The sequence below is a fragment of the Mirounga angustirostris genome, unplaced genomic scaffold (genome assembly GCF_029215605.1).
Source record: "Mirounga angustirostris isolate CCGP_5_RB_7025 unplaced genomic scaffold, mMirAng1.0.hap1 SCAF_5, whole genome shotgun sequence".
In the NCBI taxonomy this organism is placed as follows: domain Eukaryota; kingdom Metazoa; phylum Chordata; class Mammalia; order Carnivora; family Phocidae; genus Mirounga; species Mirounga angustirostris.
In genome coordinates, this window is record NW_026991713.1 from 178,562,272 (window position 1) to 178,589,527 (window position 27,256).

Genomic DNA, 27,256 nt, shown 5'->3' on the forward strand with positions numbered 1-27,256 from the left:
GTGCTCAGCCAGGCAGGGGGTCCTCCAGCCCCGGGCACCCTCTCCACTTCCTGTCCACGCTCCTGCACCCCTGGGGTCTGCTGAGCTCTGTCCCCCAGCACCCACCCAACAGGGACAGGGCCCTTTGATGAACGGCAGGAAGAAGGGATGGCAGGAGCTGCTGTGCTCCATGCCCCCCATCCCCCGAGCTGCCCGAGCGTGCGTCCATGCCCCACCTGTCTACCCTCCAAGCTCTGCAGCCCCCTCTCTGCTTCTCCAAACCAGCGTGCACGGTGGCCCCCTCCCTAAGGCCTCTGCCCTCTCACACAAATACATAATTATGAAGCAAGTTGTAGGAGGGCCTCTGGGGACGGGGCGGGGGGGGGGGGGCAGGGCAACTAGAGACCAATCAGCTCTGTTTACTCCTGGGCTAGTGGGGGGCATGCGCCCCCGGGGAGTCCTGGGGGCCCAACTGGGCAGACCAAGAGCCTGGCCACCCTGTGTCCCCCCACCCCCGGCCACCTGGCCAACTCCTCCCTTGGTCCACAGCTTTGGAAACAGAGGCCTCAGGAGGCAAGGGCTGCCCAGAGGTTCCTGGGGAGTCAGGCGGGGCCGGGAGCCCCCGGGGCCTGCCCCGGCTTCAGGCCAGCACGTTTTCCATGACATAAGCTAACCATTTTCAAACTTCATGCTCTTCTTCTCCATCCAGCCGTGGAGAGGCTCTCAGGAAAGGGACCCGGGGGGCAGCCCCCATCCACGCAGTTCCCACCGCGTGAGTGCGCTGTAAGCCAGGCCAGAATGTCGGGGTGCCGGGTGGGTTCAGAACAGGCTCCCACCAGCAGGGAGGCCATGGGCAAGTTTCCCCACCCACCTGGCCTCTGTTTTCCCATCTGTAAGATGGAGACGGTAGCAGGACCCACGGCCGTAAGGGGTACAAGCGATCATGTGCTCAGTGTCCAAGAAGTATCAGCGGCAATGGCTCTTGTACCCCCCAAAATATTTTTTTTCTTTGCTATAAGTAACACGATTGAGAGAAATCAGCCAACCGTGAACACACGTGCAGACTGGGTGGTATCAATATTAATGTCTTGACTTCTGGCGCTGTCCTGGAGTCACAGAATGGCCCTGTTTTTAAGGAACACACAGACATCTCTGGGTGTGGAAGGGCACGATGTCTCAGGCGGCCCAGGGAAAAGAAGCGCATACACACAGGGAGAGGAGGATGGAGCAGACCTGGCCAGGCACCCCCACGTGGGAAACATGGCTGCAGACGACACGGGAGCTCATACGCGGGTCCCACCGCCCCTGGCTGGTGTGAAGTCACATCAAGACACAGCGTTAAACGGAAACGCAAACGAGCCTCAGAACCGCCGGGTTGGGTGAGAGCAGGCCACGCCCTGCAGGACTCCGGTCAGCAAGCCGACCAGCGGGGGCCGGGGCCAGGGCGGTGGTGGGGGAGATGGGAGCAGCTCGGAGTGGGCAGGGGCTCCTTCTGGGGAGATGGAAACGTTTCGAACCCGACAGATGTGGGGTCTGCACAACGCCGCATGTCCTAGTGGCCCCTGAGTTGCTCGGGTTAAAACAGTGAACCGAATGTTAGGAGTCTCACTCCGGTTTTTATCAAAAACCCCAGCTGTGTTTTGTGCAGTGCAGAGTGAGACGGCCTTGGAGCCAGGCCCCAGGTGGGCTCTGAGAGGACCCTGTAACAGAATGTGGGGGAAGGGAGGGCGGTGAGGGCCCGGGGAGGCCTGGTGACGGGCAGTCACCCTCGCACACACAGCCCCACCTTCGCTGGGCAGACCAACCAGGTCACAACGTCCGAGGCTTTGGAAGGACCACGGCCCCGGGACACGTGAAGCTCTAACTCACAAAAGCCACTTCCTTTCCCCACCATCCAGAAGTGTCGTTTCCCTAAAGTCACTGGATCCCCAAAGCCAGGGAAGTGGGAGAAATTCTCACCGAGCCCTCACGCCCACGGGTTAGCTGCCCGGGACCAGGGCCAGCAGGGGACACTTCTCACGTGTGGGTCGCTCACCTCCCAGCTCTGTGGCCGGCAGGACGAAAAGGGGGCCTTCTGACCTCCAGTATCAGGGAGGATGGGAGGCACCGGGGACGGGGGGGCGCTCCCCTGGGAGGACGTCCATCGGTCCCCAGATGGGCCAGTGCCGAGGTCTGGGGACTACTGACGCTATCCTGAGAACCACGGTCGATTCCAGCAAACTGTTTCGCTGCCTTCAGAGCTATGGGACCTCTGACCGCGCACACGGCAGTCCCTGCTGCGGGCGGTCACCGGGCCCACGTGACACCGGCCCCACTGGGTCTCCTGTCGCATCCCTGAGCCCTTATAGCATGACCTCAGCGGGATCGATGCTGCTTCCACAGTACGAACACGTACACTCTGCACACCTGAGCTGAATTCTGTCCTGTGCAACCCCGGCCCCCCCGCCCCGCGTAACAGCGGTCACGGGGTGCTGCTTCCTGGTCTACGAGCTCAGCACGATTTCGCTGCAGCCTCTGCCCAGCGCACCCCAAGGGGCCTGCGCAGCCGAGACGCCCTGTTCCCTCTTCGCACGGCGCCCTCGGCAGCTCCCCACCTGCCCGCTCAGCACTGGGCACCCCCACCCAGTGGGGAGGAGCACTCAGGGCTCCCCAGCCTCCTGGACCTTCGCCTCGGAAGTGCAAACCTTCCAGACACGACGTTCAGTCCCTCCTTAGAGCTGCCTTTCTAATGACAAGTGGAAAAATCCAATTCCTCTGACAAAATGTCTTACCCCACATCTGGCATTCATTCTGCCACGTGACTCCCGCAACCCGGCTCAGCCAGCGTCTCAGGCTTTCCAAGGAGCAGGGGTCCCCGCAGACCCCGCTGTGACCCTCAGCACCCAGGGCCCTTTTCAGTCGGAGCAGGTCAGTGAAGCGCATGCAGAAGGTGAGCGTCCCAACCCCGTGGTTGCATGCCCACGCCCCCGCAGCCTCACCTGGTCCCCCACTTTGTGGGCAGTGACGGTGGCCCCTTCTTCCAGTTCAGTGTCACTGAGCGAGCGGATCCGAAGCGCTACCTGTGGGCAGCACCCCAGGGCAGCTGCCTTCCAGGGGCCCCCCCGAGGCTGCTCCCCATTCTCCCAGTGCACCAGGGCCCCCGCTTCATGACAGGGGTCTCCGGTAACCAGGGTAACCAGCCGGCAGGTGTGGGGCAAGGCCCGGGCCTCAGCTCATCCACCCACCACCAAGTGGGCTGAAGTTTCAAGCCCCCCAGCACACGGGTCCGGGCAGCCCTCGCAGGGCCTGGAGCTTGTTGGGGAGATCACAGGGCTGGGGGGGCAGGGGAGAGGTAGGGCCCTTGACGGGGACCAGTACCCCGAGACCTGACCTGTGCCAAGTGATGGGCACCGGGCAGTGGGTCAGGACGAGGCGGCCTCAGGGACACGCAGCCGTAGGGCCATCCGGGAACACGGGGGAGGATGCTCACCATGAGCTGCTGGTCCTTGGGTTCCACCTCTCTCGTGGCCGGGCTGCCCAGGGCCGGGGAAGGGCCAGCAGCGGGGCCGGCAGTGGGAACGGCGGGCATGACATGCTCCCTGCTCTCCTGGCAGGCAAGGCGACCGGCCCGTGCCGCCTCCTCCACCTGCCCTGCCTTGGTGACATCAGCAGGCCCCAGGAGCCCAGCCAGTCCTTAACCGCACACGTGGGACCCCACACGTGGCTCGGGAGGCCCCAAGCAGCTGGGTGGCCCAGGCCCCGGTGGCCATAAGCCAGCTGCACACTGGGCACGCGGGGTCGGGCTCCAGACCACGGCCCAGCCTTTACGTCTGTGCTCTCACCCATTGTCAGGGCAACCCCCGGGCTCCAGGTGAGCCTGAGGGCCATGAGGCTTGGCCTTGGAGCCTTTCCACCAAAGGGGGGCCAATCCCACCAACAAACACCTAACGAAATTCATCTCGGCTATAAATGTTTTTCCCCATGGATGCATTTCTAGAACAACTTGAAGTGACCGTCCAGTTTCTGCTCAGGACGTGGATTTTAGCTGCCTCTCCCAGGCCGGCTGCCCGTCTGCACCACACCCCGGGCCCGACTGGTCTTCACCACCAGGCGTCTGTGTGGGCGGGCCATGCTGCACCCCGCTTTCCCCAGCAGCTTCCAGGGAAGCCGCTGCCCGGCCGTGAAGCAGGGCACGCTCGTGATGAGAACAACTGGCATGCACAAGCTGATCCCACATTTGATAAAGTCCCACGGAGGCCAGATCCCATAAGTTCACGTCTGAGAAACCCGACTGGGAGACTGCAGCTGCGTGCGGCGGCGGGCCGAGCTCAAGTGACTCCCTCCAGGTCAGCACGGCTGTCCCCGCCTGCCCGTTCTCTTCCAGGCGTCAGGTTGGTGCTAAGCGCAAGGACACCACGAGGCAACGGGCAGCAGAGGAGAGCGCCACCCATGACGCCCACGGCCCCCTTCCACGAAGCCTCCAGCCTGCGACCCACAGCAAGCTGCCAGAGAGCCCACACGAGGGCAAGTCTTCTCTGGAGACAGGACCAGGATGGCAGGTCCACACGGGGGGCGGGGGCTGCGTCCACCGAGGCCCCAGCAAAAGCCAGAGCACGGAGGCCGCCCCAGCCCCGGCCGGATGGGTCAGGCCATTCTGCCTGGGTCTGGTCTGGGAAACCCATTTCTCGAGCAGAACAGAACAAAACAAGCACACATCTTTCAAGAAATTCTTTTATTAACAAATTATGTAAAACAATTACAACTAGCAAGTTTAAAACAGTCAAAATTTTTTGAAAGCTCTGTTAAAAATCCGTGAAAGTGACCAAAGCCTGGACCTCTTCCTTCTCACCGCCATCAAACGTAAAACCCAGGACTTGGCACGCTAAGGTTTAAAGGACGTGAGCGCGAGCGAGACCCCGGGCCCCGTGTGTCGACGGGGAGCTAAGCATGGCGACTGGAACCGGGGATGGAGCGCCAAGCGTGCCTCGCAGCCGGGCTTGGGGCTGCGGCAGGCCGCCCGACCGCCCCTCCGGCACGGCCCCCGCGGGTCGTGGACAGCCCAGGCCCCGCAGACGACCGCTTATCCTCCAATCCCAGAACATTTCAGGCCCATGCGTCTGCGGCATGCCCGTCCCGTGCTCCGCTGCTTCGCACGCCACGCGTTGGGACTCCCGGACGACAGACAGAAGCGTGGCCGCGGACAAGGCACCTATGCATCGACGCGTAGCAGACGCAAGTAACCGGCTGAGGTCACACGGACTCGTTCGCCCACGTTTCAGGAGCAAAGGTATTCGGAGGCCCACACAACAGTGGCTCAAGTGGCAACTCTCGTGGACGAGATCAAGTGTGCAGGGCTCCGAGCAAAGCGCAGAGGGGCTTCTCCCAGCAGGCGAAATGAGCACAGGACGCAAAAAAGCTGGACAGGGCTGCTACTTCACTTTACAGAGCTCGGCTGGAACGCACAACCGCTCGACGAGGTTGGAGGCCTGCCTCCTGGCCGCGTGGGCCTCGGGGGCCAGCAGCGGCGGACGGGCCAAGCCCAGAGCGCCGCCATGGCCGGGGCACGGGCACCAGCCTCGAGGCTGCTACGTACGTGTAAAGACAGGAGAAAGACAGTGTTTTCGTACAGGTTTGCTTTTATTTCCACGCTCAGCCCATTGAGAGAAGCCGGCACAACCCGAACGGCGCCAGGACACCGCGGGGCGCTGCTTCCCTGCGGTGCCCGGGACATGGCCAGACTGGGCCGCGCGCACAGGGCAAGATGAGTCCTCGAGGGGGACCGCTCGGCTGTGCGCTCAGGGCGGGAGGGGCCGCCGCAGCGGCGCAGGACTGTGAGGAACCAACACCGGTGGCGTGATTTTAAAAACCCCGAATGAGAAAAAACTGCAAGCGGTGCCTTGGATCCTCCCCTGCGGTGGAGACCAGGGGTGAAAGGCACAGTAACGTGTGGAGATGGGGGAGTCCGGGTGCAGAGTCTGGAGCCAGAGAAAGCACAGGGGAGAGTTCAGGCCTCGTGCAGGCTTCCTGCAGCAGGACGACCGGGGTCCAGCACGCGACGCAGGGACGCTGCAACGAGGGAGCAGGCGTTCGCTCTGTGCTCCGCGCCTTGACAACAAGGGGCGCGTCAGCCACAGCAAGCCCCGACAGCGTGCCCAGACAAGGGGCCACCGACCACACCATCTCAGAAGGGGACCCCCAGGGTCCGCTTCAACGTGATGCCCGAGAGGAGCAGGAACAGATGCCCCGGGGGAGCAGCCTCCAGCGCGGAGAGCTTCGCCGAGCAGCTGCCAAGCCGTCCCGCCGGCTGCCCCAGGCACGAGACTCTGGGGCCTCGCACGCCCCCCCCCCCCCCCGAAAGTGCCCTACCTCGCCTGACTGACCGGGTTCTGACGGCTCCTGGCTCCGCCGGGCACACTGAGGCTTTCTCCCAGCCAGACACCCGGAGACGGTCCGCAGCCAGCCTCCTTCCTCCTCCCCAGCCCTGTGTCTTATCCACAACCAGACCCGGCTCCCGAGACGCCCTGCCCTAAGTCTGGGGCTCGAGGCCCTGCCATTCCCAGAGGAAAAGCCCCAGCTCTGACAGCCAAGATGTGCATCGGGGCCTCTGCAGCTCCCGCACAAGGGTCCCACTGAGCCCAAGCACGTGAACCTGGGGACTTTCTCACTTGAGGAACAACACAACATGTCAGGGTTCTGCTCGTCCCCATCCGAAGAGGTCTTACCACGGTGCTCGGGTCACTCCTGATTTCCCAAGGGAATGATCTCCTCAGTGACGAAGAACTCGATGGTCTCCTCCTCCCAATCCTCCACGTTGCTGTCCAGCTCGTCCGTGTCCACGCCTGTGAGCGGGGGAGAAGGGTGACGTGACACACCCACACACACGCAGCCGCCTCGGCCGGGAGCCCGGCACGAACACAGCAAGGTTCCCTGCACACAACCGTGGGAAACTCCCGGTTCCTCGACAATCTAAGAATCTTTACGACACCGGACGCTTGACGAGAAAACTCACACGATCGGGTAGTGAAACGTCTCCGCAGACGCATGCTCTGAAACATGCGTCTTCAGCTAATAGTTACCTCCTCGCAACTCCAGACGTTCACTCTTCTGCTCCATGTAGAGTTCTTGGGCCATTTTCCGGTATTTTCGGAAATCTTCCATCATGGTGCGTCTTCTTTCCACCAGTTCCTGTGCGTGGAGTCAGGGGGAGTCACGGGGCTGACGGGACCGTGGCCGCAGTGGGTGCCGCGAGGACCCCTCTATTCAGAGAGGGTCTCGGGACTGGAATGGAGAGAGGTGCTCTCCTCCTTCCCTTCACTCGGACCGACCCCCCTGCATCTGGATGGCCGGCCACCCGGAGACATGTGCCAGGGCCCAGCAGTCTGTGCACACGACGGAGGCACAGCAAGCGTCTGCGGCAGATGCCGCCGGCCCCCCCCTCAGTCCCGGGAGCCGGCTAACCTTTGAAGCTTTGGATTGACTCAGACGATCCTTCTGTTCAAAGATCTTAGAATATTTCTTCAGATCCTTTTTAATTTGCTGAAAACAAAGACAAGCCAGTCAGGATTTAAACGTTCAAAGCACCTTCAAAGCTATCAACGCACAGCGGCCTCCTCAGGGTCGCGAGCACGTGGCTGCACACACATGCACGGGCGCCGGCCTGCAGGTTTCACGGGGGCCACAGCCCACGGACACCCTCTCCCAGCGCCGCCAGCCCGGTTCACATCCCCTCTGCTCCGTGCACGTGTCTGAGAAGGGCACAGACATAGCCGGGCATGACCTGCAAACCCACATTTACGGTCCTGAGACTATTCCTTCCCGTGGGGTCCCCAGTGCTCTCGCATCTCATCAAAGGGTGCCCCAAACGTCCCGTTTCCGTTCCTCAGGCGAGAGCCCCCGAATGGTGACAGAAAAGGGAAATCTCTCCTGTCAGGGCCACCAGGGCGTCCGCGCTGCCTGGGCCCCGGGAGCCCCAGACCTTTATCTGATCCTGGCTCAGGAGCGTGGGGGGCCGAGGTCTCCACAGCAGCTGGCAAAAGCGGTCCTTGTTGTTCTTCTGCAGGAGGCGTCCTTGGAAAGTCCACAGCCAGTAGGCGTTGTCCACCTGCGAGAGACAGAGGCCCGAGAGCTGCTCACTGCCGCAAGACCCGGCAGGACACAGGCGCCCAGGACCTGTACCGGCCCAGAGCCCAGCAGACCGAGTGTGTCACCCCGCGCTCCGAGAGCCCGCACGTGGCAGCGGTTGGCACCTGGGAGACCGCGGGGGAGCGCGGCTGCATGCGGCAGGGGGAACGCGGTCCCTGAGGCCGACAGGAGGTGACATCCCGCGCAGTGCGCAGCTGTGCCCCAGCCGGGACGGGCCCCCACGCGTGGGCACCCTGCCGGCCTGCCACAGGGCGCCCGCCAGGACACAGAGGCCTGCGCCCAGAGATGCGCTGCCGTGCTCAGCTGGCGCCTTTCCCGACGATGGAGGCGGCACCGGCACCCTCGCTACGGCCGGCACTTCGGCAGCCTGTGGCGCTTCGCAGTGGCCCAGGGTCTGGAGGACTCTGGCGCCACCTGGCGCTCGAACCCGCGCACACGCTCACCCTGATCCAGACTGTTCTCAGGACACCGTGCCCGGGGACGGAGTCTGAGCTCCTGCACGCTCGTGCTTCGTCAGAACCGCCCTGACTCGATGTCTTACGCTCTGCACACGCACACGAGCTCGTTCGAGTCTCAGCACCTCCACCCGCGAGAAAGCCTGACCACACGTGGCAGAAAGACTTGGCTGAGCTCACCAGCAGCCCGGGAGCACCAACGAGAGGGACCTCGCTGCAGACACGCCAGCACGCACACGCCACACGGAACCGGCTTTGGCCACAGCCTCTCCCGCTCACGGAGCGTGGCGCTGCTTCAGTTCCTCAGCTGGACGTCTGAGACTGAACACACGTGCGCGCGCACACACGTTCACGTCCTTTCGGGATGGCCCAGACCCTCGGGTGAGCAGCCCTCTCTCTGGTGGCTCCGCGGGCCACTCACTCACCAGCCACCCCGACTGAACGAGGACCACGCGCCAGGCAGCGCCAGAGAGAAGGCCCCGCCCACACGACACTGAGCTGTCGCGGCAAAAGGAGGAAACGGTGCTAACGGCCCGCGGGGACGTCGTGCCCCTCGAGCACCGGGAAAACACAGAGCAGGGCGGGTGAGCGGCGCCGCACACGCGGAAACACGTTCCGGGCAGGGGAGGCGCCCACGGGCCACACACGGCTGTCACACACGCAGGGGCCTCCACCAGAAAAGGGCGGTCCAAACCACGAACTCCGAGGATGCGCTAACCCTACGGGAAAGCGCGTGCACAGCACGGCGCGTCCTCCCCCCGCCCCGAGCCACAGAGACCAGTGTGGGTGAATTCTCAACTGCGGGGGGGACACTACACTGTCAGAAGCTCCCCGGCTCCTGCGCCAGACGGAGGGGGCCTGAACTCGGGCTGAAGCCAGCCTAAGACGCGGTCCGACTCAGGAAAGGGAAATCAAGGCACGCCAACCGACTCGTGGAAAAGCTGGCTGGCTCAGGGGCGCGGCCGAGGAGCTCTGTGGGGCGGCCGGGCAGGGCAGCGTAAGAGTGACTAACGGTGCCCACTGCAAGGAGACCCGGGAGGGCAGGAGGGGACACCAGGCCCGGCACAGCCGGGTCCCACGCTGCACCCAGCCACACAGGGGCCCCCATACCTTATGGCTCCACCAGGACACGGACGTGACAACGTAGCGCCCCGTGGGGTCCCACTCCACGTCGGAGGCCATGTAGTGCTCTGCAATGTTCATGACCGTACAGTCCGACGTGTCAACAAAAGCCAAGGCGCCGTTCATACTGGGGAGACAGAGCAGGGTCAGTGCGCATACCCTCCTGGTGTCCCACTCCTTGGAGGCTCCAGAGCGGACTCGGGAGCCTTGCCGTCGAGGAGGAGGTGATCCAGAGCCCTCTACCTCCTGAGGGCGCTGGGAGTGGAGCCGTGGGGAGTGTGTGCACCGGATCATCGGAGGCCAACCCTCTGGAAACGCAGTAAGCACCTCCAACGAAGTCAGGAGAGCGAGCGACTCTAAGTGCGTTCTGCTAACCCACGGGCAGGCGCGGGCTCCTCAGGCTCCCATGCACGGCTAGGACAGTAGGTGAGCAGGGACCACGGGAGGGTGAACACTGCCACACTCGTGGTCTCACTGCAGAGGCCACTCGCAGCCGTCTGCTCACAGCCTTCCCACAAGAGGACACGGGTTTCACACCAGGCTTGCTGCCCTGCCAGGAAGCGGTCTTGCTCAACCACGAGGAAATCCCAACACTCACACCTCCTCCAGACTGAAAACACTCGCGGGGGACTTTCATCGACCTGGTTTCAGCCCAAGTCTGGGCAAGACGGAAACACGATAAATTCCCATCCACCAAAAAAGCAGGAACAGTCCTTTCACGCAAGCACGCTCCATCACGGTGTCAAGGAACCGCTGTGACCCGTAGGGCCCCACGTCAGGGCCCCCACAGTGGCCCGCAGAGCGCGGCTCACCACGAGCAGATGGCATCAGGCAGCAGAAACCCACCTCCTCAAGCCAGCCAACACGACGAACTGTCCCTGGGGGCTCCAGAAGATGGTATTTGCCTGCTGCTTATCAAACATTTCTGGAAATGAAGAGAACATCTGTTAAGTCTTTGTCAAGGCGCTGAAGGCAGGGTGTGGCCAGGACGGGCGACAGGCTCACGCTGCCCTGCGGGTGAACTTTCTCACACACACCCCACACCAGCCTGCTGCCCGTGAGGACAATTTTGGAAAACCCCTGGGCTGAGTACGCTTTAAGTCATGATCTACGCTTCAAGAAAAAAGAGAGAACACGTTCTGAAGCTACGTTACCGTTTGTAATAATGTCTCATGTTCAAAACAATTTAACTTCCCGGGAAACTGGACAGAGAAGTCACCGTAAACACACCCACCAAGTGCAGAGACACGTGACCCAAAAAAGCCCAAGATGCATTCTTCCAGTGACTCAAACATCTTTTTCAAGCTCTGCAGTCATAAAAACGTGTCTCCCACCGTGGGAAAAAAGCCACCGTGTCTCCCAACACAAGGACTGCCTCCACCTGACGAGGTCCCCACAGGGCCCCCAGAGAGCGGACAGTTACCGCTCAGGCGGCAAGCTTGGGTCTCCAGTCAAGGGCACAAAGTGAACCCCAGCCTGACCTGGGCCTGCAGTGGATCCACAGATGGGGGCCAGGGGGGATAGGGAGATGGGGAAAGGCGGCGTGGCCTGCTGGGCAAGATTCTCAGACCAAGATGAAGGTGCTGGGAATGGAGCCGCACGTGTTAGCAGGACCCGTGTGGTCATCCTTCCAAGCGGGCGACCCAGAGCCTTCAGAAGCGGAATGCACTCCTACACTGGCTATTTACAAACCTGCTTTCTAACCAGAGATGGTGCAAACCATTTCCTCTGTCATGGGGAATTCACAGCACAGTTGGGTTTCGTGATGGCCAGCCAGCCGGTCTCCCGCAAACACTGCTGAGCTCCTGGCATTCCCTCACGACAAGCTCAGCACCCAAGCCTCTGGGTACGGGGACACATGGCCCACGTCCACCACTGCAGTCCCCACGCTGCACAACGAGGACCTACTGCACGTTGAGCTCTGTGCTAAGAACCCAGGACGCCCTGGAGGAGCCCACTGTGGGTGGGGGATCAGGTCACCAAGGGAGGCCAGGGAACGAGGAGGGCCCCTTGCAGGCTCAGCAGAACACGGCGGGGATGGGGAGCCCCCAGCCCAGAGACGATAGCTGTGGCCGCAAGAGGGAGAGCGCGTCCACTCAGAACCCCTCTCTTGAAGGGCCCACAGCCTACGCAGCCACCACGAGCGAAGCTGGAGCCACGGGGGCCCTCACAGCTGCCGGATGGCCTGAGCAACGGCTCCTAGCCAAGGGAACATGCGTGTGGAGCGACCCTCCAGAGGGCCCGTCTGTCTGTTCTCCCTCCCGTGTGCCCATCAACGGCTTATAAGGCTACTTACTGATAAGCTCAATCTTCCCATTGTTCTTCACATGGTAGAAGGAAACGGATATCCGAGGAGCCTCCCCATGCAGCACAGCAAACTTACTCCCGTTTGGCTCCCAGGCAAAGGCTATGATGGTTTCTGCAATCAAAAAAAAGAATAAACCACCCTTTGATGGTTTAATGAAATCATGTTCCTGATCAAACAACCTTCCTGCACAGCCTTCACTACTCAACCAGAGAAAATGCCCCAAATTCTGAAGTTCATTGAAAAGACCACACAGCGGGCCTAGGAACGAGGGTGTGGGGACTTGGGTGAGACCATCCTGGCCCGGCGGGAACGCTGCAGAAGGGCGTCCGCTTGCTGGCGCCCACCGCCATCCCCAGTATAGGATTCCACGGCCCCTAGGGGCTAACAATGCAGGGCGGCCAGGCTGGACCCTCTCTTGCTCTGTCCTCCACCTCCCCTTTGTCCTCCTCTCCCTTGCAAACCAGAACACAAACTACAACACAAAACCCAACCAACAACGCAGGCCCCACTTCCCACCTAGAAGCAGCAGCAGAGCGCCTGCACGGTTTTAGGCCCAGAATAAAGCTCCCGTCACCCGAGAACTCATTTGTCACATGAAAATCCCTTCTGCTGCCGGTCGCTGCAAGCGTCAGGAAACCCATTCCCCACGTGTCTCTCAGCAGGAAACCACGGGACCCTTGCTCCTACGCCGGGCAGGCCGGGCCGGGGTGTGAGGAGGGAGCGGGCGAGCCGCCCAGCAGCCTGAACTGAGGCGCGTGTGTTCGGGCCCGGGAGGCAGACAGCGTGCGTGGTCAGGGCCGTGGCCACCTGCGCTGGCGGGGACGCAGAGCTCCAGGCCGCGCACAGGGACCGCCAACCACAAAGGACCACAAGGAACTTGCCTTTCATTTCCACCACGTCGACAGGTACCTGTTTTTCCCTCATTCGGAAAATTTCAAAATTTGTGACCACGCCCTATTTGGGAGAGAAAAGAAGGGAGTGAAATGGTGGAAGCTGAAAGCATGAGAAAATCGTACCTCAAGAACAACATAATAGGATGGAAGAGGATGTGCACGCAGCTGGTAAAGATGTGCGAGTATCTAAGTGACGGAACTCAGCCCAGCAGGGTCAAGTCAGCATCCTGCGCCGCCAGAGGCGTCCCCGGGTACAGTCTCTGCAGGACAGCAGGGCCCCTCCGGCCCTCCCGCCACACTCCTGCACCAAGGCTCAGGGCCACAAGCCGCAGCTGGTCCGCCAAACTCCGTAGCACTCTCGAGGCCCAGGCACGGGGAGGGGAGCACCCTGCAGGGATCTTCCAGACACGGGTGTTAAACGGAAACCAGGAGGCCGCATGGTCCCGGACAGCCCGAGGGTGGAAACGACACACGGGTTCACCCACAGGCGGGAGCATGCGAGCTGGCGCAGCTCAGCCCTGACCCGGGACAAGGTGCAGACACCTGCCACAGCTCGGGTGAGCCCTGAAAATGCACTCAGTGAGGGAAGCCAGCCACCACAGGCCACGCGCTGTATCCCTTCATTCCCACCAAGTGTCCCGGACAGACGAAGCCACACAGAGAGAAAGTGGAGTAGTCGGGAGCCCAGGGGAGTGGGGCGCTGGGGTGCGGGCTTTCTGTTTTTGGGTGATGAAAACACTCTCGAGTTAAGATCGTGGCGAGGACCGCACAAGTCTGTGAATGTCCCGAAAAGCCACCGGACCGTGCACTCTGCGAGGACGCAGGCTACAGCATGAAGAGTCCGTGTCAACGGTGTCTTTTGTTCAAGGAGAAGGAATACTTCCACGAAAAGAAACAGATCAGACAAATTCATAAGGCATGAAATGATGCAAACAAATAAAAACAATCTGGGTGCTGGCTCCTCTTTGTGCTTAAACAGGGAGTTAAGAGAAAAACGCTTTTGTTTTCACCCTCTATAGGAAGACAGGCGGGTGCCTGGACCCGTCCTCGCGACCTTGTGAACGGGTCACCCTGCTCCTCAGCCAGAAGGTTACAAGGGCTCCAGCCAGGACAGCCAGCTAACCGCTTTCAGTAACCCATGGGTCTGAACATGACCCCCAAATTCAAACAAGTAATCCCTCAACACCCGTCAAGCAGGAGGCGGGCGTGGAGCTGGAAGGAGGGGGTACCCACTCACCTGGGTCCCTTTGGGGGTCCTATCCACTTTAACACACAAGTAATCCCCATTTTTCTGCCAGTGCAGCTTGCAGTCCACCACGTTGAACAGATTCCTGACCCTGATCTCTTGTCTGGTGGGAAGCTGCATCAGGGTCACCCTGGCCGGGATATCTTTGTCCTCAGGCACCCAAAAGGCTATGATGTTACCCCCGGGAGACCACGAGAAGTCCCTGCAGAACGAAGAGAACACAGTGTCAGCCGACCACTGGCTAGGACGCTGTGGGGAAGGGGGCGCAGCGGAGATCAGGCTCGCCGGCTGGAAACCAGCCCAGGCCTCCCTGACAGCTGGCGGCTGCCCGTCTGGCCCCCGCCACCCGGGGCGTCAGCGTGCTTGCTCTGCCAGCGAGGGGCGGCGGGGCTCCACACGGCCACACCCTGGGCTGCTGGACCCGGAGGACGCCGGATGCGCTCTCTGGCGCTAAGGGAACAGCACAGCTCGGAGGATCCCGCGGCGGGAGGACAACGGCCTCCACCCTGCAGTGACCTCGAGGCCTGGCGCCCTCATGAACCACAAAGACTACCTTTCCTGTGACGGTGACGGAAACCCAATTCTTGGTGTAGCTCGTATCGTGAGCACCCCCCGTGCCCGAGAACTCACCACAAAAGGAGTCAGAACCATTTGCATCCCTGCACGGCTGGCACCTCTCTGCAGAGACAGGCCACCCTCAAGACGGCACATAAGCCAAGCGTGCCTGCCCTGGGCCATTCCCCCCAAAGCCCCCCAAGCCCCCCACTCGGTCAGTGGAGTTCACAGAAGCCTCTCGACTAAGTGCCCTCCTTCACCCTCCGCCCCCGTCTTCCCCAAAGAAAGCAGCCCGACTGTCAGTTCCAAGGCAGGAACAGAACACAAACAGAACCTGTGGCCTCACGAAGGGTCTATGTGCAGAAGGGAACGTGGGCCGGGAGGCCGGCAGAGTCACAACAAGAGGCCGGTGGTGGCGGGCCGGGGCCTGCTGGTCCGCGCTTGTGGCCAGAGCAAGGACCCAGTGTCCTCTCCCACCGAGCAAGAGCCAAGCGCTAGAGGAGGGGCCCAGCTCCTACCGCCCGCCGGGAAGAACGCTCACTTACTTTATGCCGGAGATCTTCAAGCTCTTCTTGTCCAAAAGGCCCATAGACTGCAGAATAAAAAGGCGACAATGGAGTTAAATCACACCACTGTCTCCATAATACACCCACATTTTCACGAAAAGGAAACCACCATTTCTGGAATGAGCCCAGCAAGTAAGCCTAGCAGGGGACACACAGCAAGGAAACAGGTCACCCGCAGCAGCAAAGCATCCATCTCCAAGGTCCCTTCTCTTTGCTCCCGTCCTGGACCGCCGGCAGCAGCAAAAGCAAATCGGGCCGGAACCCGGGGCAGTGATGGGAAAGGGGCAGCCGCGGAGAGGCGCATGGAGCTCCCCCGTTCTGCACACACAACACTGCTCTTCCCTTCCCCTCACCCACGGGGACGCCCCCAGCAGCTCCCGCCGCGTAAGGCCACCACTCAGGAAACCAGGTCACTTACAGGAGTTTCATAGATGCTAAGAGTGTCGAGTGTCATTCTGGCAAAGAATTTACCATCGTGGCTCCACCTGAGAAAGAAAAAAAGTGCCAGGCTCTGTCGTTGAGAAGAAAAGGCCCCGACAAGCCCTCCACGGGCTACCGCGATTGACTCACTTAAAGATAGGCCAATGGGCTGAGCTTTCGCAGTGAAAACCCCTCTTCTTCTGTCCGGTCAGGATGTCCCAGATGATGATGGCTTGAGGGTCATCCTGGGTGTCCATGAGGGGGCTGAATGTCACCAGGTATCTGTCACAGAGGGGACACTGCTGATAATCCGCCCACCACCCCACCTTCTCTTCCCCGAGCACCACGCTGAGTGTGGAGATGAGCACCCGAACCCACCGAGCCTCCGCTCCAGACGGCGCCAGGCCTGGGGGGCGGGGGGGCTGCCAGAGTAAGCAGTCGGGACTCCTGCAGCCAGCACGGCCTCCAAACCCCGGCTCCCGAGAACGCTCTCCCACCAGAGCAGGCCACCTCCGAGGCACCAGGGCACTTCGAGGGACCCCCCGCTTAAAGGTTTTCTCCACAAAATCAGGACACTGAAAGACCCAACAGATTCCAAACCGAAGTGTGCACGTGTGCGCTCTAGGCTGATTGGGGTGCAATTCTCCTACTTGATTTTCATCGACATTTAGTTACGACAAGAAGGCAAACAGAACGCCCACATGCGGTTCAAAAGCCAGCACACGTCTATCTAGCCCAGCCTCTGTGCCTGGGGCTTCTCCCTCTGCCGACACGGGCTTGTCCACACCCAGGGCCCCTGCTCACCTTCCTGATGCACGGCACAGCCATCTAAGCCAGGTGTCCTCTCAGACCACGAGGCAGAAGAGGCAGAAACAGAGCCCAGGCCCTGTCCAGGGGCCCCCAGGGCCTCCCAGACCCTTTATCATCCTGGTGTGCTAATTAACAATGAGGGCTGGTGTCACCTCCCCCAAGTCACGAAGTTCCCTCTACAGACTGTCCTGTACACCTGCGTAAACAATGTCACGCCATGCTGAATGACAGAAACGGCCTGATTCGGTGCTTATCTGGAAAACAGGCTTTTCTTTTTTTTTTTCTTTAATAAGTTCAGGTCTACGTTACTTTTTTTTTTTTTAATTTTTTATTTTTTTATTTGAGAGAGAGACAGAATGAGAGAGAGCACAAGAGGGAAGAGGGTCAGAGGGAGAAGCAGACTCCCTTCTGAGCAGGGAGCCCGATGCGGGGCTCGATCCCGGGACTCCAGAATCATGACCTGAGCCGAAGGCAGACGCTTAACGACTGAGCCACCCAGGCGCCCTCTTTTTTTTAAATTTTATTTATTTATTTGACAGAGAAAGACACAGAGAGAGAGGGAACACAAGCGGGGGAGTGGGAGAGGGAGAAGCAGGCTCTCCGCTGAGCAGGGAGCCCGATGTGGGGCTCGATCCCAGGACGCTGGGGTCATGACCTGAGCCGAAGGCAGCCGCTTAACGACTGAGCCACCCAGGCGCCCCTGAAAAATAGAGGACTTTTCACACTAATTTGCAGGACGAAGCACGCACTGCTGCCTCACCAAGGGCTTCCTGTGTCAGGTACCTTGCGGAGCACCAGGACACGATGAGTAAGAGGGCCCAGGTGCCGTCCGGAAGCAGAAAAAGGTCTACACACACAAACGACAAGTGCACACGTGGAAGCACCTCTGCCGGCCCGCGGGGGCTCCTCCCCACACCCGCCACCCGCCCGCAGAGCTCGGGAGTCCCCACGCACACCCGGGTCTAACACTGCGAGGAGCAGCTCAAGTGTTCTGTACCAAGCAGATGCCAAGCGCTTGTGAATTCGTGAGTCCTCCAAGAATACACGCCAGAGAAACAACTTTATCAAAGCTAAGAAACGTCCGTCATGCAGAACTTGCGGTTTACAGAAACACAAGGATGGAAGGAACCAAGTAGGTGATGCCCTGAGGAAGGATCCGACACCCCCGGCCCCGTGTTCCTCCTAAGCCCCCACCAAAGCACCACCCAGCAAGGGCAGCCGCACAGGGTGACAGGTGGGCCACACACACGAGCGCTAGGGCTGGACCCGGCTGTGGACAACCAGCCACCAACAATGGAGACTGTGGGACAGAGGGAACCTGAGCGAGCATGGACACTAGAAGATGCTGAGGGAACTGGTCAGGGCTGCTGAGCAGGGGGAAGAATCGTGACCACAGACCATGAACACCTTCCCTTGGACCGATGCCTATTTCCTAGAGGAACCTAGCACTTGTCCAAAATGCCCAAAACAGTGGTTTGTTTTTTTTAAGATTGTATTTATTTGAGAGCGAGCAAGAGAGAGCAGAGCAGGAGGGGGGGCAGAGAGAAAAACAGGCTCCCCGCTGAGCAGGGAGCCAGATGCGGGGCTCAATCCCAAGACCCCGAGATCACGACCTGAGCTGAAAGCAGATGCTTAACGGACTGAGCCACTCAGGCGCCCCTGCCCCAAACTGTTTTTAAACAAATACGGCAAAATGAGAAACCTTTAAGCTAGATATTTAGCGCGGAGATGCTACTAAAGTCCTCTCTCTAGTTTTCCCAGTGTTAGGAAAACTTTATACCAAAAAACTCAAAAGCAGAGCAAGTGCAGGAGAGCCGCATCTCAGGAGCCCGGGAACACAAGGGGCGGTCACGACCCACGATGAAGTCAGACCACATGGCAGGAGGCCAAACTCTTCTGGACAGAGGAGGGGACACAACAAGGAAAGTTCGGGGTCAGCCCTGAGCAGGAGGCACAGAGAGTGGTGCGGGAGGGCGTGCCAGGCACTGAAGCCGTGAGCGGACAGGAAGACCCTGCCTGGCCCCGGGAGTAGTGCTTCTAGGTCCTGGTGCTGCACCTGCTGCTCCCCAAACCTCCGCTGCCTCCTGGTGAGGAAACGCCATTCACACTGAAATGAGAGGACAGGACACAAGTGTGGACCAGCCCCGGAACTGAGGAGACCAAGTGAAACGTGGGAACAGGATGGTGCTCAAGGACAAGTAGCAGATGGGCGCTAGATCTCCTGCAGTCGGGGCGGCACCACGGATAGGTGAGGAGCTTTCCCTGCCCCTAGAAATGCACACAGGGGGACAGAGACTCGAAGCTTCCACTCACTCCCAACGGCTCAGGACAAAGTCACATGTGTCTGTGCAGACAAATGATAAAGCAAACGCCACAAAGTGCTAAGCGGGACACATTGGTAAAGAGTGCACACGAGGGGCGCCTGGGTGGCTCAGTCGTTGGGCATCTGCCTTCGGCTCAGGTCATGATCCCGGGGTCCTGGGATTGAGCCCTGCATTGGGCTCTCTGCCCGGCGGGAGGCCTGCTTCTCCCTCTCCCTCTGCCTCTCTTTCTGCTGGTGCTCTCTCTATCATGCTCTCTCAAATAAATAGATGAAATCTTAAAAAAAAAAAAAAAAAAGAGTACACACGAGCTCCTTCTACACCTCCTGCAAAACTTCCGTTAGGTTTGAAATTACTGCAAGATTGTACAATCACACGCAGAGGCCAGCACGAAGTGAGAACAGACTCCACCTGCCTTTCCTCACTGCTTACCTTTCACAAGGTGAGAAGTCAATGAGCTGAACCCCCTGATGGCTAAATCTCTGGATTTGTTTGAATTTCTCTCCGCCCCAGAGAGCAATGCCTCGCTGATGGAACGTGGCCAGGTAGGTGCCCTTGGGAGACCAGCGCACATACGTCTCCGTCCATCTCTGTGGAAAAAGACCGGTGTTAACGTGACTACAGGACACCAGCACAAAGCCCCTCCTTCGGGAAGGAATCGACTCCTCCGACTCAACTGGAAAACACAAGAAGCCTCCTCACGTCTCGTGGCTTGTTTCAAAACTGAAAGAGCGAAGGATATTGTTCTCAGGGATGCAGTCTGGAAGAACATGACACTTCACCTGCTCGGGTACCCAGTTCCCCTGCCACGGAAATACAGAGTAAGTCCCCACGTGGCAGCAAATACCCACCGCTCTCTCTTCAATAGAGACAGGATCCTTCACGTCGTTCCAGAATATGGAAGTACGGTCTCCACTCTCAAAAATGACACTGTACTGATCTCTGCATTCTGCCTCTTCGAGCCAGTAACGTAAATTTCCCTGGGAAAAGAACCAAAGGCAAGGGATAGAGTATGTCTCATCAACTTTCATCCAGGAAGCCGTATTCCTGCCTCGTGCACCTGGAGGTCTGACCGACTCAGGCCGGCAGCGGCGACTCCTGAGGAGCTCACCCCCGCAAGCCACAGGGCTGCCCAGCCTTCCCAGTCCTCATACAGGTTCCACCCACTTACCAAGTCTTTGAAAGGTTGTTTTTCTGGGATATCCCACTCGTCACTGATGGTCATATACCTGGAAGAAAAGAAGGAACCGATTAGCAACACGCAGCACAACTAGAAGGGGGGCAGCGACACTGGCGGCCCTCGGCCACAGGCAGCGTGGCGCCACCCCGTCCCCCTTGGGGGTGGGGGTGGGGACAGGGGAGGGAAGAGTGGGTGAGGGGTGCTACTGGCCAGGAGTGTCAGGGGCTGGGATGGGAAACAGTCCCGCGGTGGCAGCGTGCCCAGAGAACAGAGCTCCCCGGAAGGGCCACCAACACGGCCCCCAGAAGTGGGGAGCCTCTCCCGCCTGGTGAAGGCCCAGGCTCCCACACAGCTGGAACGTACTTGTCAAAGTCCGTGAAGAGGTTGACCCTGAACGTGTGCTGCTTGTCCAGCTTGTAACCATCAGCATTCTTCACGGCGTCCAAGGCGTGGCCAGGGGATGCGTATTCTAGGAACGTATACCTGAATTGAGACAGAGTGCAAGGCAGATTGTTAAGACCAGGCAGGCTGTGCTCAACACACCAAGACCCGTCCACGTGACTTGGAAGCACCATCAAGGCCTGTGCCCTATCTACTGCCACGTCCCCCAGAGTCAAGTCACCGGCAGAGCGGTTCCTTAAACACATGTGAAATCCTAACAGGAGATCTGAAGTCCCTAATGCCACGGTCACAAATCAGACAAGAGTTAACGAATCAAAATGTTTACTACCCTGACCGTGGTAATGGTTTCACAGATACGTACATGTCAAGACTTATGAGATCATGCACTTTAAGACTATGTAAGTATGGCAATTTTCAAATAAAACTATTAGAAAATCTGAAACCATGATATTGTGTATTAAAAGCAAAATTATAGGGGCACCTGGGTGGTGCAGTCAGCTAAGCGTCAGACTCCTGGTTTTGGCTCAGGTCATGACCTCAGGGTCGTGGGATCGAGCCCTGTGTTGGGCTCCACGCAGTCAGCATTGAGTCTGCTTGGCACTCTTTCTCCCTTCTCCCTCTGCCCCTCCCCCACAAATACATCTTTTATAAAAAGCAAAATCATAAAGGCTTTCACAGCATGTTTCATTATAACAAAACATACAACACAAGCAACTGCTGGTCAAAAAGAGGTTATCCTTCCACCTGATTTCTAAGAAAAATGCAAGGAGCGTAACCGGCATTTGGCAGTTTTTTTAAAATGATTTTTTTTTTGAAGATTTTTTTATTTATTCATTTGAGACGCAGAGATAGAGAGAGAGAGAAAGAGAGCACGAGCAGGGGGAAAGGCAGAGGGAGAAGCAGGCTCCCCGCTGAGCCAGGAGCCGGACATGGGACTCGATCCCAGGACCCTGGGATCATGACCCGAGCCGAAGGCAGATGCTTAACCATCTGAGCCACCCAGGCGCCCCTAAAAATGATTTCTTAAAAGCTATCATAGGCAGTTTCAAAATCTGAGTTAAAAAAGCATAAATGTTATCATCTTCTCATTCCTGTCCTATAAAAGACGAGCTGCCTATACTCTCTGAGACCAGTATGACATGGAATTCTAAGAGAGAAAAGTCTGACGAGCTTGCGGAGCCCCAAAGAGAACTTGTGTTCTGCTGGTCGAGTGGAAACAGTTACAACCACCCGAGCACAATTTGATGCCGTCTCATGGGACTGCAGATGGGCATCTTAAGCAAGCCAATTCCATTCCAAAGTGTGTAGCAAGTAAAGACTCACGCCTGTCCTAAAGGGGGAGGAGGGGTACAAGACTGTTCCTAACTGTGAGACGCCAAAGGTCAACTCTTAGAACAGCCGCGTGATACCAGAGAACAGCACAGCAGAAAATGAAGGAACCGAGTCACATTTACAACACACAAAACCTCACACTGAATTTAAACAGCAAATTCTAGGATGCCATCTCACGCTACCATTTTTAACAGATGTGCTACTTTAGGGAACAGTAGGGGGACAAGCTGCCAATTAAGCAGTGACACAGCTTTCACCTCAACTCTAAGAAGTATCCCCATTTCAGAGGGGGGGAATGAAAAGCTCATTTTAGAATCAGTAAAATACCGTATGTAAAATTTTCCTGAAATTTTGCCACCTTCCAATCTGCTGGTCCCTTCATCCAGGATGTCTCTTGTGTCAATTACGGCTCTGACGACAGAAGATTTAAATACCAAGTTCTGGTTTCTTAAGAATTCAGCAGCCCGCCCACAACACCTGAATTCAAGAAGCACAGGGATCTCCTGCTGCCCGTCTGGAGCCCTCAGCTGAGGGCGGGGGATCAACAAAGAGCAGAACCGCCAGGTGAGGCGAGCACCGTGTGCGTCCACAGGGACCCCGGCGCCACCTGACCGCCACTACTCACCCTTTAGTCTTTCCATCCTCCTCCGGGTAAAAGTCATTTGTGATTTTCCCAAACTTGGAAAAGATCTTATGGATGACGTTTTTGAGCTTCTCCAGGCGGTCGGGCCCCACCTGAGGCACGTTGTCGACCACGATCACCGAGTCGATCCCGTCGGCCTCCTGGGGCCGGTCCTTGAGAATGTCCCCCAGCAGTTCTATATGGGTGGGAGATTGGACAAAGGACTTTTTTTGGGCCAAGCAAAACATTGATACGTTAGTTTAGCACGTTGAACAAATTTCCAAGAAGTAAAAAATGAATAAACGATTTCACTGCAAACAAAAGAAATCAAGGCCCTGAATTGAATCAAAATTTAAACTTTTAAAAGTTAGGAAGATTTTAACTCAATGCTCCCTTTGTCTGTCGATATTTCCATTCATTCCTGAAAATAATGCAAGATTTTAAATGAAATTTTTTTAAAGACTCTAATGCCAACAAAGAGGACGGGGCCTTTCTCCAGGAAAGCAGGGCAGCAACCACCTGTGGTGAGCCTTCTCTGACCCACCCTAAATCAAACCCACCAGCAGGCACTTTCTCCCCATTCAGGTTAAGACAAAACAAACAACTCGAACCCAACAGGACCCAACACTACGTACAACAGACTCGTAAGCGAGGAGACTAGAGGATCCACAAGCCCCTGACAGCAATGCCCCTCACTACCGAAAGTGTCCTGATTCCACGAAATGCCTCACAGGGTGCTTAGAAGGCACCAGCCAGTCCGACCGTAAATCCACAAATGCTTAGGAGTGTGCTTGGGATACAGTAAACAGTACGTGTTAACCATTATTTTCATAACTACACTCAAAAACTGAAAATGTAAAAACAAAACTGAAAATTATGTTCACGTCACCTACTTTAAAAATTAAGATCATAAAACCCAAATCTTAACATCTTAGATTTGCTTCATTTCCGCAAGACGATTGGCTGGATGAGAGCAAGAGAAGGACAGGGGTGGGAGGAGCAGGAAAAGCAGCATGTGGGGAACGCACCACAGGTGTGGGAGCAGACGAGGGCGCAGCCTGCCCAGGAGCTGCAATGCCACCTGGCTGCTGGCCCAGCGCAGTCCTACCTGCAGCCCGTGCTGGCCTCGAGGCCTTTGGACCGTGAAGCCTCACCACCAATACACTGCCTGACCCGCCGCTAGAGATGGACATTCACCGGTCAAGTGGAGGACCCGAGATCTTTTTATTACCAATTCTGCACAAGCCCTCAACCCAGTCAGCTGGTCTAGAAAGCTGCGAAGTTTCAAAGCACTGGCGACACGAGGAGCTAAGACAGATTAAAGCGCCAGGTCAGAAGAAGCTGCAGCAGACACAGAGCCCAAAGGAGAGTCTGAGGTCCGAAACAGCTGAGGAACGGCGGCGGCTCTGCCTTGTGTACTGTGCGTCCCGGAACCTAACTGCTACTCCACGCTTTGAATCCACTCTTAAGAATTTCAGCATGCTGAACAGGACACATGTCCCCGAATATCCCTTGCTGCATTTCACTCCCACAAGAGGAATTTTCTCCACTTTTGCACTAGAAATTTTCCATAATAGGTTAAAAAGGTCTTTCAAAAAGAAAAGGTATTTTAATTTCAAGAAGCAAGCCCTGTTATAAACTCTTTAATTTCAATGCTTTCATACATGATATTTAAAACATTATTTTAAAAAAATAATTGCCTCTTAAACTTCAAAGAGGCTAAAATTGAGAGCAAGCAAAGAGAAAAAAGGAAAGAGGCCAACCAGAGTCACGGCAATGGGGGACACCTTCAACCAGTGAGGCTGCAGTCAGCTCCTTGGGTTGTTTTACCATACAATTAAAGGGCCTGTTTAGCCTGATCTGAATTTACAAGGTTTACAATAAAAAGCTCAACTTTTATACAACAGTGGACTCCTTCCCACAATCTTTAAGTGTCTATAGTTTATAAGAATGTGACCACGTACAATAAGTGAATAAACACAGCAACTGCACAATGAAGAGACATTTCCTTCATCATCACCAGCCCACGTGTCTGGTTACTCTTGCCGAATTGACTCCCAACCCAGCCCCAGGAGAAACAGGAAAAAGCAATTCTCAAAACTAAATACCAAATGTAAAGATAAATAATATTCGACAGGCCCCAAAAGAAACCATCTTGAATTAAGAACTTCGTCATGGGGGCGCCTGGGTGGCTCAGTTGATTAAGCATCTGCCTTCAGCTCAGGTCATAATCTCAGGGTCCTGGAACAGGGTCCTGGGACTGAGTCTCGCGTTGGGCTCCCTGCTCAGCAGGGGTTGGAGGTGGAAGGGAGGGCAGTCTGCTTCTCCCTCTCCTCACTTGCTCGCTCTCTCAAATACAAACAAACCCAACTTTGTCACGTGCTTGTCTGGCTGAGCATCAAAGGCAGCTGAAAATTTAAATGGATGACCGATGACTGAGGGAACAAGGCAACTGGGCAACAGTCTAACATCTCAGAATCAGGAGTCGGACAACCACGTCGGAGCTGCGGGTACCTCCAGGGGACTCATGAGACCCCGTGTGCTTTCATACCACCCATACCTTCTGCATCTCGTTGACCCCACAGGGCCAGTTCTTCTCATTAAACACAAAACGTACTTGGCCTACTGACCACAATCAGATGGCCTCAAAAACACTGGCGACGTGCTCAGTTTTGGATCCCCAGGACCAGGGGCCTTTTGGGGCACTCTGGCAAAAGTAGCAAGATCACAAGGGCCCCCCAAGGCCCTCCCAGCAGTCACTTGGCCTGGCTGGCTTGTGCCCACATTAGCATCCTGTCACACAGCCCAGTTAATAATCTTGTGCTCAAACAATTGCTTTTTAAAAAAACAACTGCAGGGCGCCTGGGTGGCTCAGTTGGTTAAGCGACTGCCTTCGGCTCAGGTCATGATCCTGGAGTCCCGGGATCGAGTCCCGCATTGGGCTCCCTGCTCGGCGGGGAGTCTGCTTCTCCCTCTGACCCTCTCTCTCTCTATCTCATTCTCTCTCTCAAATAAATAAATAAAATCTTAAAAAAAAATAAAAACAACAACTGCAGAGTAAACACTCAGGGGCTCAAAATGGACTTCCAACCCAAAACTTAGATTTTAAAATATAAGAAAAATTGGTGCAGTAAAAATGAATGCTGTCAGGGCAGGACAGTGTGGTGGGGGTCCCAGTGACACTGCCTCCTTGTAAATTCTCCGCCACCTGCCCCACCACGAGGAACATGTTTTCTCGCAGGTAGGGGACTGCAGCTGGACCTGCAGCCCAAGTGTTCCAGAGCTGTGCAGCCTTTCCTGTTCTTATTGGTTTAATATTACATTTAAAAGCACACGATGCTGTTCATTCTCTACGTTTTTTTTTTTTTTTAACTTGAGATTCTTTGATTCTGACTCAGTGTGATAAAAAAAAACCTGTATCTTTATGTGACATCTTTTCTTGGTGTAGCCTGAGCTGCTTCACGGATGGCTTATCTTTCCTATTTTACTGTAATGTAGAGGAATCCACTGATGTCCTCAGAGCTCGGAGAGTTCAAATGGCTAAAAACAAAACACAAACGAACAAAAACAAATGAGCCTGGCCACCTACAGAAGTCGCTAGGAGACAAGCTCTCAGGGCAAAAGCAGACGTGACACCTGTAAACTGAATCAGGGTAAAAAGGAAAGCAAAGCAAGCTACAGCGAGCGACGCTAAACCCTGGAAAGATCATCTGCCAGCAGGAGGACAGGGGTCCACCTACGCACTTAGAACCAAGCAGGACTGCGGCAGTGGGCTCAGGAGTCCTGCGAAGGGACTGTCTGGGGGCAGGAGCTTCCACGCAGCAGGGGCAGAGGAACCCAGCCCTGCCCCAACCTGTTCTAAGGGCCAGCCCGCGTCAACCCCAGAGAGCGTGCACACGAAGGTGGTCCCAGGCCTCTGACAGGTGTGGCTCGTCCCTCGGGGCCCCCGGGCCCGCAGACAGGGAACTGTCACCCGAGAGAGCGCGGCACGTGGAGCGTCCCGCTTTGCTCGACCTTAATTGCCACAGGCTTGCGCGGAGCGCCCATCACCACCCCCCAGGCTCCCGGCCGCGGTGCACACGGGAGGCTCCCAGGTTGTCCCCCAGTTGCCCGCCCCCCCGCCTTACTTCGGGCAGAGGCAACAGGAGAGGCGAGCCAGCCCCCCCCGCAGGCCGGACGACAGGCGCGGCGCGGGGACGCCCTGCCGCCCGCCCGCCCGCGCGCCGCCTCACCTTCCTCGCTCACGTCGTCCACGAAGTCCTCGGGGTCGCTGAAGGAGGGCTCGTCGGCGCCGCCATCCTCCCCGCCCGCCCCCTCGGACCGGGCCTCGGCCCCCGCGTCCCCGGCCTGCTCCGCCGGGGCCTCACCCGCGGCCGGGGCGGGGGGCGCCTCAGGCGGCGGCGGGGGCGAGCCGGGGGCCGAGGCCGCCGTCCCCCCTCCGTCGGCCGCGGGCGCGGCCGGCTTGGCCAGCACGTCGGGCTCCGGCCCGGCCTCCGCGTCCCCGCCGCCCGCCGCCTCCTGCCGCGGCGGCTCCTCCCCCGGCTGCTGCGGCTGCTGCTGCCGCCCGGGCTCCGCCGCCTCGGGCGCCGCCGCGTTCTCCGCGTCCTGCATGGGGCCGCCGCTGCCGCCTCGCCGGCCTCGCCGCGCTGCCGACTCTCCCAGGCCGCACCGCGCGGCGCCTGCCGCCGGGCCATGTGCGTGCGGCGGGCCGCCCCACGGGGCCCGGGGGGGGGGGCGCCCACGCCCCGAGGCTCGCAGCGCGTCCGGAGGGCCCGGGGGGCGCAAGCGTGGGCCCCGCGGACCGCGGCAGCGCGCCCACGGCAGGCGCGCGCTCGAAGCCCCGCACCGCGCCGGCGGGGCTCCGCCCGCAGACCCACGGGGAGCCGCGCCCCCCCGCCCGGGCTGCGGTGGTTCCGCCCAACAT

At 58.1% G+C, this 27,256-nt stretch overlaps 2 protein-coding genes across 3 annotated transcripts in view; both read right to left on the reverse strand.

The window, feature by feature from the left end:
• The window catches only part of LOC123844921 (kinesin-like protein KIF19), a 15,455-nt gene extending 14,973 nt beyond the window's left edge, over window positions 1–482 (reverse strand). Inside the window, 1 exon segment of the mRNA XM_064593402.1 lies at window positions 216–482. The gene's annotated coding sequence lies outside the window, so the exon portion shown is untranslated.
• Window positions 483–5,576: 5,094 nt separating this feature from the next.
• Window positions 5,577–27,009, reverse strand: EIF3B (eukaryotic translation initiation factor 3 subunit B). 2 transcript variants are annotated; one of them, XM_045875915.3, is made up of 19 exons: window positions 26,565–27,009; window positions 22,336–22,528; window positions 20,340–20,459; window positions 19,968–20,025; window positions 19,648–19,776; window positions 19,229–19,386; window positions 15,816–15,947; window positions 15,664–15,730; window positions 15,225–15,271; window positions 14,116–14,326; window positions 12,867–12,939; window positions 11,974–12,096; window positions 10,524–10,602; window positions 9,666–9,804; window positions 7,934–8,059; window positions 7,417–7,494; window positions 7,035–7,143; window positions 6,681–6,797; window positions 5,577–6,063 (listed from the first exon to the last, which is right to left on the reverse strand). In XM_045875915.3, exons 1-18 carry the CDS (start codon window positions 26,941–26,943, stop codon window positions 6,694–6,696), a joined length of 2,325 nt encoding a protein of 774 aa, XP_045731871.3. In that variant the 5' UTR covers window positions 26,944–27,009; the 3' UTR covers window positions 5,577–6,063; window positions 6,681–6,693. The 2 variants fall into 2 exon arrangements, with proteins under 2 accessions (XP_045731871.3, XP_045731872.3); XM_045875916.3 differs by having other exon boundaries at window positions 5,577–6,024; window positions 26,565–27,007.
• Window positions 27,010–27,256: the final 247 nt, after the last annotated feature.